At 45.0% G+C, this 14193-nt stretch overlaps 1 protein-coding gene and 1 long non-coding RNA gene across 2 annotated transcripts in view; one reads left to right on the top strand and one right to left on the bottom strand.

Moving 5' to 3' along the window:
• Window positions 1–14193, bottom strand: part of CLSTN2 (calsyntenin 2) — a 639444-nt gene that overhangs the window by 8030 nt on the left and 617221 nt on the right. Inside the window, exons 10-12 of the mRNA XM_054480135.2 lie at window positions 11153–11319; window positions 2634–2782; window positions 451–668 (exon numbers count right to left, since the gene is read on the bottom strand). Of these exons, the coding sequence (XP_054336110.1) occupies window positions 451–668; window positions 2634–2782; window positions 11153–11319 (534 nt within the window). The remainder of the gene's footprint in view (window positions 1–450; window positions 669–2633; window positions 2783–11152; window positions 11320–14193) is intronic.
• LOC134739192 (uncharacterized) overlaps window positions 1–14193 on the top strand; it is a 158507-nt gene that overhangs the window by 106624 nt on the left and 37690 nt on the right. The window lies entirely within an intron of this gene.

Here is a 14193-nt window from a genome sequence, read left to right as displayed (position 1 = left end):
ACATGACCACTATAGAACATTTTTGCAGTTACAGAAAGGGAAGGGAAGCAGAAACAAACGGGCTCTCATTATGCCTCTCAGAGAATAACCCTGTTAGCATAGGGTGTGTGTCCTTCTTGGCATTTTTCTGTGTTTTTTTTTTCTTTAATGGTTGAGATCATTCTATGTGTAGGTACTATGTAACTTTGTGTCTTGCATTTTTTCACTTACCATTTAGCACAAATGCGCTCCCTCCAACGTCATATCCCTCATTGCTAAGCCATCCATTCCCCTCATATTCATTTCGTTTGTTTATAGCTTTGTCTGTTTTGCTATAATACATTATGCTGCCATGTATACATTTAAGCCATGTATACATTACATGAACAATGCTGTTGTTCTGAAGTATGTTTTCACATGGCTGTAAAAAATTAAGGTCCACCCTCCCCACAAACTCAAATGCACCTGTACCTGTGGTTTTCACGTCCCCGGGGGCCTCGGTTTTGGCAAAGGTGCTCACAATCTTGATATCAGGGAAGAGGGTCACTCCCCTGGCACTTTCAAACTGGGCAGCAGGTCTCCAGAAGTGGTCTGTGCCCCGGAGGGTGATCCGGGGCTCGATGGCCTGGAGGACCATCACATAGGCATCTACCTCGGGGATACTGATGCATACGTCTTCCCCAAAGCACCTGGGAAAACAGTCTCGGTCATGGCACTGATGAGCAAACAATTAAACCATCTGTCATACAGCCAGGAACAAGGGGTTGCCACCTCCAGATCTTAGCCAGGCATCGTGACTGCATAAGTGTCTCTGAGGATGTCAACAGACATTCAAATTTAAAGCCACATTATAATCAAAACCACTAGTGATCTAGGGACTTGAAAGATTGGCTCCTGAGAGAAATGGGAATTTTCTATACGAGCAACACGTAACCATGAAACCTTTCATTATCCTTTAACAAAGAAATCAATGGCAACATTAATTAGATAGCAACTGCTTGTTATGTGCTTTAGTATTTGGTAAGCAAATTGTGTCTAACTGGTTGGTTACAGCCGTCTTACTAATTGAGACCCCAGGGCTAAACCCTCCTGCCTCAGCTTATGTGATATGTCTCTATGTGGATATCACACACGTGTGCCTTTTCTAGGTGTGAGAGCAAAGTGCTGTTGTAATCATCCTCCTTTCTCCTGATACACTGCCACACAATTATCTGGGAGGCAGAAATGGTGTGGCCACAAGAGCGAGGTCTGAGACAGACAAGGATCCATGGCCTGGCTCTGACACTTCTGGGCTGGGTAAATGTGGACAAGGCACTCGACTCCTGTGAACCTCAGTTTCTTCATCTATACAGTGGGGATAACAATAATTTTGTCCTATAGTAAAGGATTAAATGCAGACATATATAGAAAAGAAGCTGACCAGAGCTTGCATCATGGTTTGAGCTCAGTAAACACTGGTTGATTTGAACTTCTCGTCAGACCTCATGGGGACATTATGTCATTAGCCCTCTCCCCTGGTCATCTAGATGTAGGTTAAAATGGGGGACCCCAGAGCCAGACAGATGCTTTGGGAGTGCTGGGTGGGGTTCAGCTGGTTACAGCCATCACCTTACATGCCTTGGGAAAGTTCTTGAGGAAATAGTAGTCTGGGTGGATTCCATGCTGAGCTACTCCATCCTCTTCTGTGGGTGGGTGAAATGTGGGAGCTGTGGTGGCCTCCTCCTCTTCCCAGTTTTCTCCCGCTTGTGCCAGGCCAACCCCACAGCACTCCCGACCTTTCTTCAGTTTGCAGAAGCCTGGTCTCAGCAGGACACAGGCCAGTTTGTTCTCTCATCTTCACTCTAATGTGGCAATGACCTGGAGGTAACTGTTTCCTACCCCCAAGCCTGTAAGGGTGGAGCACCCCTCCATTGTTCTAGAACTATTGAATGTAACTACCATCTGCGGGGTTTTTTTTCTGGTGCCTGTCCCAGGCTCCAACAATGTGGCAGTCAGCAGACTCATCTTTCCCACCCTTGTTCCTCTCTTAGTCCTTCTCCCGACTCTAGGTGCAGCATGACTGCTCTTCTACCTTCCAGGAATTTTCCTGGGATCCCCCTCCTAGCAGCCCTCCAAGGTAGCCACTGTGGCTGAGAAGTGATTTGATAGGCCAGGGAGTGGGTTATCCAAAGGCTTCAGTAATCCTGTAATTTAACTGTGATCCCTGGAAACAAGAACCATGCCTTCTGTTTTTCTAGCATACCTATGGGATTTAGGAACTCTACATAGCTGGGTTGGTTAACTTAATTCAATTTAATAAACATTTGTCGAGCACTTCCTATGTACCATGCACTGTGCCCTTAAATCAGAACACTTCAAATGTACACCCAGACCACTTCAAATTCCCAGGTCTCTGAGAATTTATAGAAAGCAGTACCTTCTAGGCATTAGATAAGATACAGGATAAAATAGAGAAAGGTGGATTCAAGGTGGTAAAACAACAGAACATCTTGCTTAGGAAGAAAACAAGAACACAGATCCATTGAGGCATCCTCATAGGAATAGCAGAAGTTGAGGACAGCTGAAGAAAGGCAAATCCTGTTTTGTAAGGGAACATTCCCAGGGCACCAACCCTGCTGCCTCAGTTGGCCCCAGGCTGACCAGCATCCACTCACTGGACTTTGGAGGAGACTTTGAGGCGCCGCACACCAGCTGTCGGGAACTGCCTGGAGTTGATGTAGGAGACTTTCTGGAGAGCACGGTTAATGTGCCCAATGTCATCGCCTTCCATCACCAGGATGGACTGCGAGGGGTTGAAGTGATACTGGAAGACAAAAGTGAGCATCATGGAAGAGAATGGTCAGCAATGTACATGGTTTTATGGAAGTACTTCCTGTCCATACAGGGCACCAAAGGTCACCATAAACACCTCTAGAGCATCTGCCAGTGATGCAGTTGTGTGTACAAATGATAGTGTTTAAACTCTCAAGCAGTTCCTCCTACTCTCTGGTGGGCTTTGCGGCCCTCTCCTATGAGGTCTTTCCAGGGACTGTGCCTGGTAATATCAGTCTGAGTCACAGGATCGAACATTGAAAACCCAGCCACGGCGTTCTCACAGCCCAGCCCTTGGTGAACAGCAGTCTGTTCTCTGTGCTAGCTGGGTGGTCTGGACCACTCAGAACTTGCGTGTTCACTCCTTTTGCTGTCTTTGTCTTTGGCCTTGAACTGCTCCCCAAATTCATCTTGCACTCCATTTTCTGACCCATGCCCTATCTTCTTAGCTTCCAACCTTCAAGCTCATTTTTCAGTTAATGGCTTTCTTTCTGTCTCAGATCTAATTTTTTGTCTTGCTTTTCAAGTGCTAAACTCTGGTTTCCCCTGAGTTGTACTCACCTGCTGCTTACACATCTGCCAGCAGCCCTGGGTTTGTTATCTATCCATTTCATCCCAAGTCCCTGGTATCCCACACTTGCCAAAGGCCATGTAGCAGCGATTCTCCCCACTGAGTCACTTGGGTACTCAAGCTGGACTTAGATTCTTGCCCTCTCCACATCCCCACAGCAGTTACTCTTCTTGGAATGAGGCAGGGAAAACTGCCTTTGTATTGCCCTGAATTATTGACTTTGACACTCGTTTGAGCAAGAATTATTAGGAAATGCTATCAATAAAATATCAGAAACATACCTGTGAATTCAGATTATATATCGAATGCTCATGGCACAGGAAAGGGAGACATGGATCTTTTTTTAAGTAGCTACCTAACTTAAAAGTATTTACCCTTTTGAATAGACAATATATTCACATGGTTCAAATGTACACATGTGCTAGGTGAAAAGTAGCTATCTTATTTCTATCTCCCATCCACCCAGTTTCCACAGTCCCATCCCACAAGTACTCATTATTATGTTAGTTTCTTAGTGGTAAATTGCATTATTGTTCACAATTAGTTGCTTCCCCTCCCATGGGAGACTTATACATGTTTGCCCTATTGTTAATAGGCTTGATCATATGACTTATGGTACCCTTCCCTGCAGGATATACGTTTTTGCCCTGTGCACTCAGCAGTGGTCATGTTACTTGCTTGGTCAACTAAATGTGGGCAGAAATATTGTTTGATTCGTACCCTATGGAAGATTTCATAACCAGTTCATGGTTTGCCACATCCCTTTCTCTCTGCCATGAAACTGGCAACATTCCTTTAGGGGCTAGTCCATCAGCTTGCATCTCACAGTGAGGGAGGTATGGATCAGAGCTGCAGCCAATCTATAATGGACATGAAGCATGAGCAATAAATAAAATTTTGTTGTATAAGCCACTTAGATATTAGATAATTTGTTACTGTAGCATAACTTAGCTTATCCTGACAGTTATACTCAAGTATTCTTATAAATATATAATCAGTGAATATAGATTTCCATTTTTTTCTTTATCAAAAGTATCTCATTACATAATGCATTACACTTTATTTTTCACTTGGCTCATATCTTGGAGCTCTTTCTGTATCAGTACATGACAAGCTTCCTTATTCTTTTTTAGTAGATGTTTAGTATTCCACTGTATAGATAAACTGTAATCTTTAAAACCAGTTTCCTAATATGGACATTTGGGTTATTTGTAATCTTTTACTGACAATGTCAGAAGGAATAATCTTGTGCAAACACATCTGTAGGATACATCACTGCAAGTGAAATTGCTAGGTCAAAGAGTATATGCACTTTTAACTTGGATAAATGTTGCCAACTTCTCCATTGCTAGAGATTATATCAATACATACTCCTTCCACCAGGGTATGAATGCAGCTTCTCTCAGTTCCTCAACAATACAGTATGCCATCAGATGTCAGGATTTTTGCCAATCTGATAAATGACAAATGCCATCTTAGTGTAGTTTAAATTTGTATTTTTCTTAGTATGAGGATCTGAGTATATCTTTTCATAGGTTTAAGGAAAAATGTATATTAACATTTCCCTGACCTGACTTGAATGTCTTTATAAGGGTGTTCTGTTCTGTGTCTGGACTGAAACAGGAGTTGGATGTCTCATGAGCACTATTGTTGACACTGAACCACCTAAATCCCTTGCATGGTGTCCGCTAGCCAACTGATAGCTCAATCTTTGTCACCTTCGACCATCACATGTGTATTTCATTGTTACCTACTCATAAGGCCTCCCAGCTTCTCTCAGTTTGGTCCCCACTGGGCTTTGGTGCCTTTCTCCTATAGCATTTACAAAATGGTAACACCACTATTATAGTACAGTGGCCAGTAGCCCCTGAGCACAGGGACTCTGCCTCTTATCCCTGAATCCCAGAACTTAGCCTTAGTGTTCTGAAAGCCCCTGTTAGACGAATGAGTGAAGGGTCTCCAGCCTACATTTTACTCACTGTCATCTGTCACTCCCCAAAAGGACTTTTTTCTTTCACTTGTCTTTTTAGTGAAGCTCTGTGGGAGTCATTATCAGTACTCACCAAACCCTGTTCTCCTTTCCTTCCTGGGCATTGCAGAGGCTACACTTCTCAGCCACCTTGTACCACAGGTGGCCAGAGTCACATGACTACCTCTGGCCAATGGGCAGGAGAGGAAGGGAGGCGTGGCAATTCTGAGCTGAGGCAGTGAAACATCCTGTAAGATGCTCGAGCCTCTTTTTTTCCTCCACTTCAGTGGCTTACAGCATCTATGCAGAAACCCCACCCCACCTCCCTAACTGAGTATAAGAGAAAACTAAACTTGTCATGTTAAGCCAGTGAAGCTTGAAGTTGGGGGATCATATGTTACTGTAACAGCTTAGCCTGTTTGGGAAAATTTAGCACTTCCCAGGCCTGATTCTCACTTCCCCAAGGTCATAAGGCATCTTTAAAAGAGCATGGGCTTTGTGGACTGTAATATTCCAGTTCTAGTACAAAATGCAACTTTGGAGTATTTCCTTTCCCCTCTTAGACTTCATTTCCTCATTTAAATAATGGGGAAATTAATATCTAACTGTGTGGGTCTTAAATGAGATAATATACATAAAGTTTCTAGCACTTACAGGATATTAAATATATGATAGCTTGGATGATCATTCTTACTATTGTAATTATGCCAGCACTGAGTCTTTGTGCCCCAGCCTTCACTGCTCTTGTGTCCTTGTGACACAATTCTCTTCTGTCCTTCCAAGTCCTGAGGAGCGGTGTCTCTCTGAGCCGTGACATCAGGCCAAGAGCACCACTCTCTGGTGCTAGATCTTGGAGCCCCCGGGGAATATGCATGGTTGATGCCACAGTCAGTGTCTGAGTTGGCATCTCTCTTGCCTGGAAGGCCTCACCAGCTTAGAGTGCTTATTCCTGGAGCTGCCTTACACTAGTGAGTCATGATTAGTTCTGAGGTGTTCGCAAGTCATCAGTCTCAGATTTGAGAAGACCCAAGGTCCTTGTTCTACAAATACCATCTATGTTTTAAAAGGTTTTTCTGCCCCTCTTCTCCAGCCTCGTCCCCTGCACCATCCTCCTGTAGCAGTCTTGTGCTGTTGCTATCTGTCTGTCTGTCTGCATCCTCTAGCAGATGGTGAGCACCTCAAGGGCAGGGACTACTGACTGTTCCTCAGCATCACTGCAGGGTCTAGCACATGAAAAGCATGAGGTAGATGATAGGTCTGCAGTGGAGGCTGGTCTCTGAACCTCACATGAGGGCTGCCTAGGAAAATCAAGGGGTTCTTCTAGAGGGACGGATAAGCAGTATCCTATGGCAATCAGCAGAGGGGACAATCCTTCTGCAGCCATCTGCAGAGAGACCAGGAGAGTGTGTTGGATCTCCAGTTAATACCCTGGTCTGTGCCACAGCATTGGGAGGTCTGTCACGGAGCATGAAGGTGGGCACTGGCCTAGCCATCAGCATAGTTCTTGCAGGGTCAATAAAACCTCCAGAGCAGGTTTTGGGTGTTCTTTTTTTTTTTTTTTAAACTGCGATATTCCCAGCTCTGTGAGTGGGTGTCTGATTAAACAAGATACCTGTTGGTACTTGCATCTCTACCAGGGCAGGAGATGGTGGCATGCTAGGGGACCCAGCAAAGGGTGGCATTGCTCACTCGCCCTTGGGTATCTGTGCTGTGACCATAGCCTTTCATTGAGCCAAGAAGGTGCTAGACAGATAGCCCTTGCAGAATGGTCTTCTTATTAGACTTCTCTTAGAGGTTTGACTGGCATCTCCAGCCCCCCAGCAGGCTGGACCATCAGGGAAGTCCCTGCTCAAAGCCCTGGCCTGTTCCTTGAGAGAAGGCTGGCTATGACTTGACAGGAATCCTGCTGCTCCCTATGACACCTGCCTGCCCATGGTCCATATTAAGTAAATTTGGACTCTGATTTTTCTGACTTACAGATTCAGCTGAACCATTTCTCTGAGTGGGGCCAGATGAAGATTTCCCACTTTAGAAGTTCATCTGTCACAAAAGGGAGCTATGATTTGTTGACAGTCTATTAGGTTTGCTAGGATATATATTATATATATATACTAAAATATATATATTTAAATATATATATTTAATTATATATAATACATAATTTAGATGTATAATTAAATTCTTACAGCATCACTACAAGGTAAATAATATCAACTTATTTTATACACAAGAGATTCGGGCTTAAAGGATTAATGTGTCTTGCCCAAGGTCACCCAGCTGATAATCAGTTGACAGAAAAACACTTAAACATCTAAACATGGTTAACAGGTGGCCTCTGATGTGGCCCCTGCCTACCTCTCTGGCACCTTCCACCTTTTTCCTCCTGCAGTGATTTGAACCTAGGAGTGTCTAGTTCTAAAGTTCTTGCTCTTTCCCACTCTTCCACATGATGGAGATGACAAATTGGCAGCGATTGTGCTATGAAAATCAGAACAGGGTATTACTCAGGAATGTGGTGATTCCACAGTATCTTGTATGAATATAATATAGCAGCCACTAAACCATTTTAGGAATCCAGACATGCTGGAGAAATATTCATAAATATGCATGATTCAGAAGAAGACAGGTAAAGCAAGAAACATGGGCTGGTCCCTGTGAGCAGATAGAGAATTTCCTTAATCACAAAAGGGCCTCAGTTCTCTCAACCAGCCAGAGAGGTGGGAAGAGGGCAGTAACTGTCAAATAAAATAACAGTCATTATTCAGAAATGACATGAGGAGTAAAGGGAGGGAGGAAAGGAAAGAAATTTGTTTTAATGGTTTTCAAGAATGTCTTCTAATCTGAGTTGCTGATATGGAGGAAAGAGCATGAACTGATTTTTGACAAATCCCTGAGCCCCAGTCCCCTTAATTTTGAAATGGGGTCATAGTATTTAATTTGTTGTGAGAAGCAGGGATAATGAACATACAATAGCCCCCAGTGGGTGCTCCATAATAAGACTGGGCATCTTATTAACTTCTCACATGGTGCTCTAGTTCTTACCAGCCATGCCCTAGGAATGGAAGAGGATCATTTGCCGTGGCTTGGTTATAAAAAAAGGAGTATCCTGAAAAGTCAGATTAGCCTCCTCAGTCCCCACAGTTTTTTGTGCCACTTATTTTAGCACCTCCTCTTTTCATAGGCTATGATGACTCTGTAGAAATTGCTATGGTTCTTAAATTTATAATTTTAAAAAGACATGACTTTTGAGCCCAGCATCTTTGTGTTTTTGCTCTATGGTGCCTAGTACCCTGAAACTGTGCCTGCCTGGAACTGTTCAGAGCAGAGAAGATCTACGCAGATGCAAAGAGTACATTTAGAATCAGAAAAAGAGAAGACATTAGGAGGACAGATTTTTGCATCACTGGGTTGACAAAACCCTAAGGAAGCAACACAAACAGTACGTCAAGACTGGCCTTTCCAATATGAGATGGTCTTTTGAGCTTGCCCCAATGACAAGTGATTAGCTATTGAGAGCAACTGTGTGTGTATATCTAATCCATGCTAAACATTGTTCTGCAAAGTCAATCTTGCCTTGCCATGACTTTTGTACTCCTCCCATCTTCCCCATGCGGACCCAGTCTCCAGAGTGAGCATCTTAAACCCCACATATGCTGAGATCATGCTCCCTTGCCTGAGCCTTCAGTGGCTTCCCATTGTTGACAGAAAAAAAACGTAAACACCTAAAGATGGTTAATAGGTGGGCTCTGATATGGCCTCTGCCTACCTCTCTGGCACCTTCCACCTTTTTCCTCCTGCAGTTTGGGACTCATAACACTGGCTTTGTTGAAGTTCTAGTGAATACTGTGCTATTCCTCAGTCCTCTCTCATCACTCACGCTTTTGGATCTGCCTGGAATGACTTCCCCTTCCCATCCCCTCTCCACTACTGCCTTTTTCCTAGCTGGTTCCTACCTATTCTTAAACATTCTACTCAGGCCTCATCACCTCATCTGAGGAGGCTTCCCTGACTGCCAATCTCCAAGGTTCTGGATCTCTGGAGTGGGACTGAATCCTACTCATCACTAACTCTGGGATCTTACGCAAGTTCCCATCTCCTTCAGTCTTTCGTTTCTCATGTACAAGTGTTCTGGGAATCAATACCCATAAAACGTTTAGAACAAACAGTGTCTGGTACTTGGGAGACCCTCTGGAAATGTTAGTGTTCATAATTGTTGTGGTAGTCATCAACTGGATTACAAATGTCTGCTTGGGTCACTGAGTTCCTCAGAACATTTCTTTTTATATCTCAGAAACCAGCCTATAACAGAATACTAGCATGTCCATGGAATGATTATGGAAATGGCTGCAATTTAAAGAATACTCTCAGACCACCAGCTTTTCCAAGGGTACCCAGCACCAGAGCTTGACTAGCAGTAGGCTACTGATCTGGAAATTTCTATTGGAGTGGTGACTCCCTGTCCAGGAGAGGCAGGCCCAAGGCAGGGCAGAGCTGCCCATGGGCAGTGCTGGGTCAAGGATGTTAGGCCAGCTGAGAAACCTCCGCTTTTGTCACATTCTCTGGGGAAATGGCCAAGGACAGAAACCCTCATAGCTGCTGGGGCTTCATGGGGCTGTCCTGTGCTCCAGGAGGCACAGGCTGGTCTGTTCCAACTTCCAGAGGAGGCTGAGGGACTGTCTTTTCACACTGGGGTCCACTATGATTGAGTAGGGGCTACAGTGATATTGGCTCTGCTCTTTATTCAGGACTTCATGGGCCAGTGCCAACATGTGCTCGCTCTGTAAGTCCAGGTGAAGTTAGAAAGTGACCCTGGCTGTTGGGGTACTTGCTGAGGCCATAGTCAGTCACATCCCTCCCTGCCCTCTTCGAGAGGAGCTTCTCTCAAATGAGAGAATGAGAGAAGCGTCAGTCAGAAGAAGCTTTGCTTCTCTGAGATCACTTGAATATTTCTATTTTGCATAAACAACACAAATCATGAACTGTTCAAGTTTTTTTCTTCTTCTTCTTCTTTTTTTTTTTTTAAGATGGAGTCTCGCTCTGTTGCCCAGGCTGGAGTGCAGTGGTGCGATCTTAGCTCACTGCAACCTCCGCCTCCTGGGTTCAGGTGATTCTCCTGCCTCAGCCTCCTGAGTAGCTGGGATTACAGGTGCACGCCACCATGCGTGTCTAATTTTTGTATTTTTAGTAGAGACAGGGTTTCACCATGTTGGTCAGGCTGGTCTCGAACTACTGACCTTGTGATCCACCTGCCTCAGCCTCCCAAAGTGTTGGGACTACAGGCGTGAGCCACAAGCCACCATGCACAGCCCATGTTTCTTGTGCCTTGAAGTGACAATGTAAGACAGAATGACCTCCATACCTGCTTTCTAATTCTACCCCACCCAGGTTTTCCCTTTCCTTTTTAATTTGTATTTCACAAGGTCCTATGTTTTTGTTTACTTTTTATGCTTTTGAAGTGCATCCTTGCATCCTTCAGTTCCTTTAGCCAAATAAACAACAGAGCAGCCAACTAACGCACAAAAAAAAGAAATACAACAACTTCCTCCAGGTGGATATTGAACATGTGCCTGCTTTTGGGTAGTGGACTGATTATACACAAGGGCTTGATCTAGGAGTTTCAGAAGATGGCAGCAGAAGCCCATCGTGGAAGTCATGGTTACTAATCTCCCCCCAGAACCCCCATCTCGTGGCTGCACCTTTGCCATGGAGCCATTTCTGTGTAATGTTCCAGGAAGCTCCATTTCCCGGCATGTGCTGGCGCTGTGCAGGCTGGGCATCATGAATCACTGTCTTATTGGGAGTGATGCCAGCTCCTGCCTTACCTTTATTCCTTGGCCAAGGCTTTCCAAGGAATTAATATCCAGCCCTTCCTTGCAGGCCTGCAGGCAGGAGATCACCTTCTGGCTTTCCATTTTGCCAGGGCGGATGGTGAGACTGGCCAGGCTTCCATGAAAGAACTGAGCAAACCGTGGTTTGGTGACTTCTCCTCCTGAAAAAACAAACACCGTCATTTGCCCTGTGAAGACTGGGTAGGAAACAGCACCTCAAGGCACCACTTGGCCATGTAGCCCAAAGACACCTTGACTGTGTGTCCCCTGAACCTGAGCTTTTCCTTCTGAGTGATGAACACAGTAGCCAGAATCTCAGTAAGAAGTTATATGCTGCTAATACCCTGGCATTCCCTGGCTGCACCAGATTTAGGAATCCCGGCATTTCTGAATTTTAAAGGTTATTTTCAAGGGCACGCTGTCTTAGGAGACTGGAGGGCTCTCATGAGTGAAAATAGGGAGAAGGTGTCATTGATTAAACTTCAGGCCTGCCTTGTGCCAGTCTCTCTGTCAGGGACTTCATCTGAACAAACCTGCAATGATGTGGTGGCATTGTTTTCACCTAGCAGGTGCAGAGCCCTGAGACTCAAAAACGTTAAGGTACTTGCCCCAGGACATATACAGCTAAACACTGCAGCTGGAGCTCTAGTTCTGGTCTGTCTGACCTCAAAGCTGGCATTTGCTTCCCTACATTCCACTGAGAGCTTGGCATGCGACTGAGGAATACTAGAAATGCTGCATTTCTGAGCTCTGGCTTTCTCACAATGTGTTGATTTCACACGTGCTTAAATTCAAGGCCTTTGACATAAAAGGACTTCCCTGATTCCTGTGGTTCTGCTTTCGGCTTTCCTCTCATTGCCTGCTTTCTGTTTGCTGTCATACTCTCTCCTGGCTGTGCTGAGTCCTGTGGGAGCTCAGGTCCACTTTTACCCATGTGCAAGTGTTCCAAGTGCTTGTGTTGCCATGCCAGCTTGGAATCCACTCCCTCCTTTTTTCTCCCTGGTTTTCCAAATTGGATCTCTGAGGTCCATTTGAAGCCTCATCTCCCCTAGGAGACCTTCCTCACTGACTTTACTGAGCACAGGCTCCTTCCATCTCTGAGCAACCTTCCCAGCCTGGATCTTGTACTACTGTTTGTTCAGAGAAGAACAACGCATAGAAAAGATGGGCCTTGGTTGAATTCCAGCTTTGCTAGTTTCCTGGGAAGGTTTCATAAGCTCTCTGGGCCTCTGTTTGCTCCTAGGGCACACTTCTGGGTTTTACCTCCAGGTTCTTCTGGGCTGTCTTGGTGGCTCCTTCAGCTTCCCCAATGCCTGGCTCTTGCAACACCTGGCCAGCAGCTTCCCCAGCCCTCTTTGCCACCAGCAGTTGCTAACAGAGTGTGCTCCAGTGGGACACCTTCTGTGAAAGTCTTCTCTGGCTCCCTAGAGGCCAGATTTCCAACAAATGACACCCCTGCAACTTCTCTGCTATTCTTCAAGCCAAGCTGTGCCAACAAAGTCTAGACCTCAGCTTGGGGGTGGGCCGGCTTTTTCTGGGGTGCTCTACCTCAGCCCTGAGGGTAGTGGATGGTCCTTATATATACTATTTCTATGTTCTTTAGAGTTCTCTCTAGAGTTCTTACCCATAGAGTCCTATGGGTACTCCAATCCCCATATTTATAATTTTTAAAAAGGTTTTTCTGTTGAAATTATAGTTTTCTTTCTCCTGTTTGAATCTAGATCCATATACCTTCCATGTCTGCCCATACACCTTCCATGTCTGCCCATACACCTTTGCTTAAACCCATTCCTCTTTATACTGAGACACCACCCCTAAATAATAGCTTAGATTAGGCAAATCTCAGAGTTCTTTAAGGCCCCTTAAGCCTCCTGTTTCCTGATGCTCATGGAAACCCTCCATGATCCCCTCTGCCCACCATGTGTCTCCCTCTCCTGGGACCCCTCCCCTGCATACCCTCTCCCTGCCTGGAGCCCTACCCCACCCTGCCCCCTCCCCACCCTGAGCCTTAGAACGTTCATTTTAACATAGCCTTCACCACCTGGCATTATTAGCTAATGGTTTGCATGTGGGTGTTTATGTCCTTGGTAGCCTAAAATATGGTGGTTCTTAGCCTTGGCTACACATTTTAATAGTTTGGAGATCCTTAAAAAGACAAACTGATTCCTGGTGCTGGGTCACATCCCCAGGGATTCTGACTTAATTGGTATGGGGAGTTTTAAAAGCTTCTCAGGTGAATCGAATGTGAATTCAAGGTTAAGAACCACTGGGCTATAGCTTCTTGTGGGGTTGGGCCTCTTGTGCACTCCTCTTATGATGTCTATCCTTTGTGCCACCCGCAGGCTTACTCTTGTCACTCTGTGCACACTGTTATAATTTATTAGTTTGAGTCTTTCTCTCCTGGATGGCAGGGATCACTCATGCATTATTCATTTTAAGGAAGATAATACTGAGCAAGTGTTAGGGGCTGAGTGCTGCAACAGGCACTTTGCATAAGTCAGCTCATTTATTCCTGTCAACAACACTGGGAGTCTTGCAATTTTCTGGCATCCTGCACTGTGCCTGGCACATAGCAGACGTTTTGTAATTGTTTGCTTGAATTGAAGGAGATGTTGATTTGAATATCAGCAGAGTGGTGGGTCCTGTGGTTGTCTTTCCAATATCCATCTCACTCCTTCCTTCTTGCAAAGGCAGCCCTAAAGTTTAGGGTATTGACTTTAGCTCCAGAGACAGACTCTCTTTAGTTCAAGCTGATTAGATTATTCCATCCCTGTTGCACCTGCGATTGATTGAGGAGTGGACCTGGGACCCAGGATGAAGCCATCACCTGGCATTCAATAAGCCACAGGAATTGATCCAGGAAGAATCATGAGAACAAATTGAGGCCAGTATCATGAAATAAGTTGATTGTCAACCTCTGTATAAAAAGCTTCCATTTTTCCTCTTCTGAAAGTTTCTGGAACAAATTCTTGCTCTCTTTCCTGGACACAGTTCTGGGAAGATGGGAGGCTGGCTGTTGCAGCTATCTTGCCAGC

The sequence above is a fragment of the Pongo pygmaeus genome, chromosome 2 (genome assembly GCF_028885625.2).
Source record: "Pongo pygmaeus isolate AG05252 chromosome 2, NHGRI_mPonPyg2-v2.0_pri, whole genome shotgun sequence".
Lineage (NCBI taxonomy): Eukaryota > Metazoa > Chordata > Mammalia > Primates > Hominidae > Pongo > Pongo pygmaeus.
Note: the sequence above shows the minus strand (reverse complement) of the source record. Positions and strands in the feature narration are given on the sequence as shown.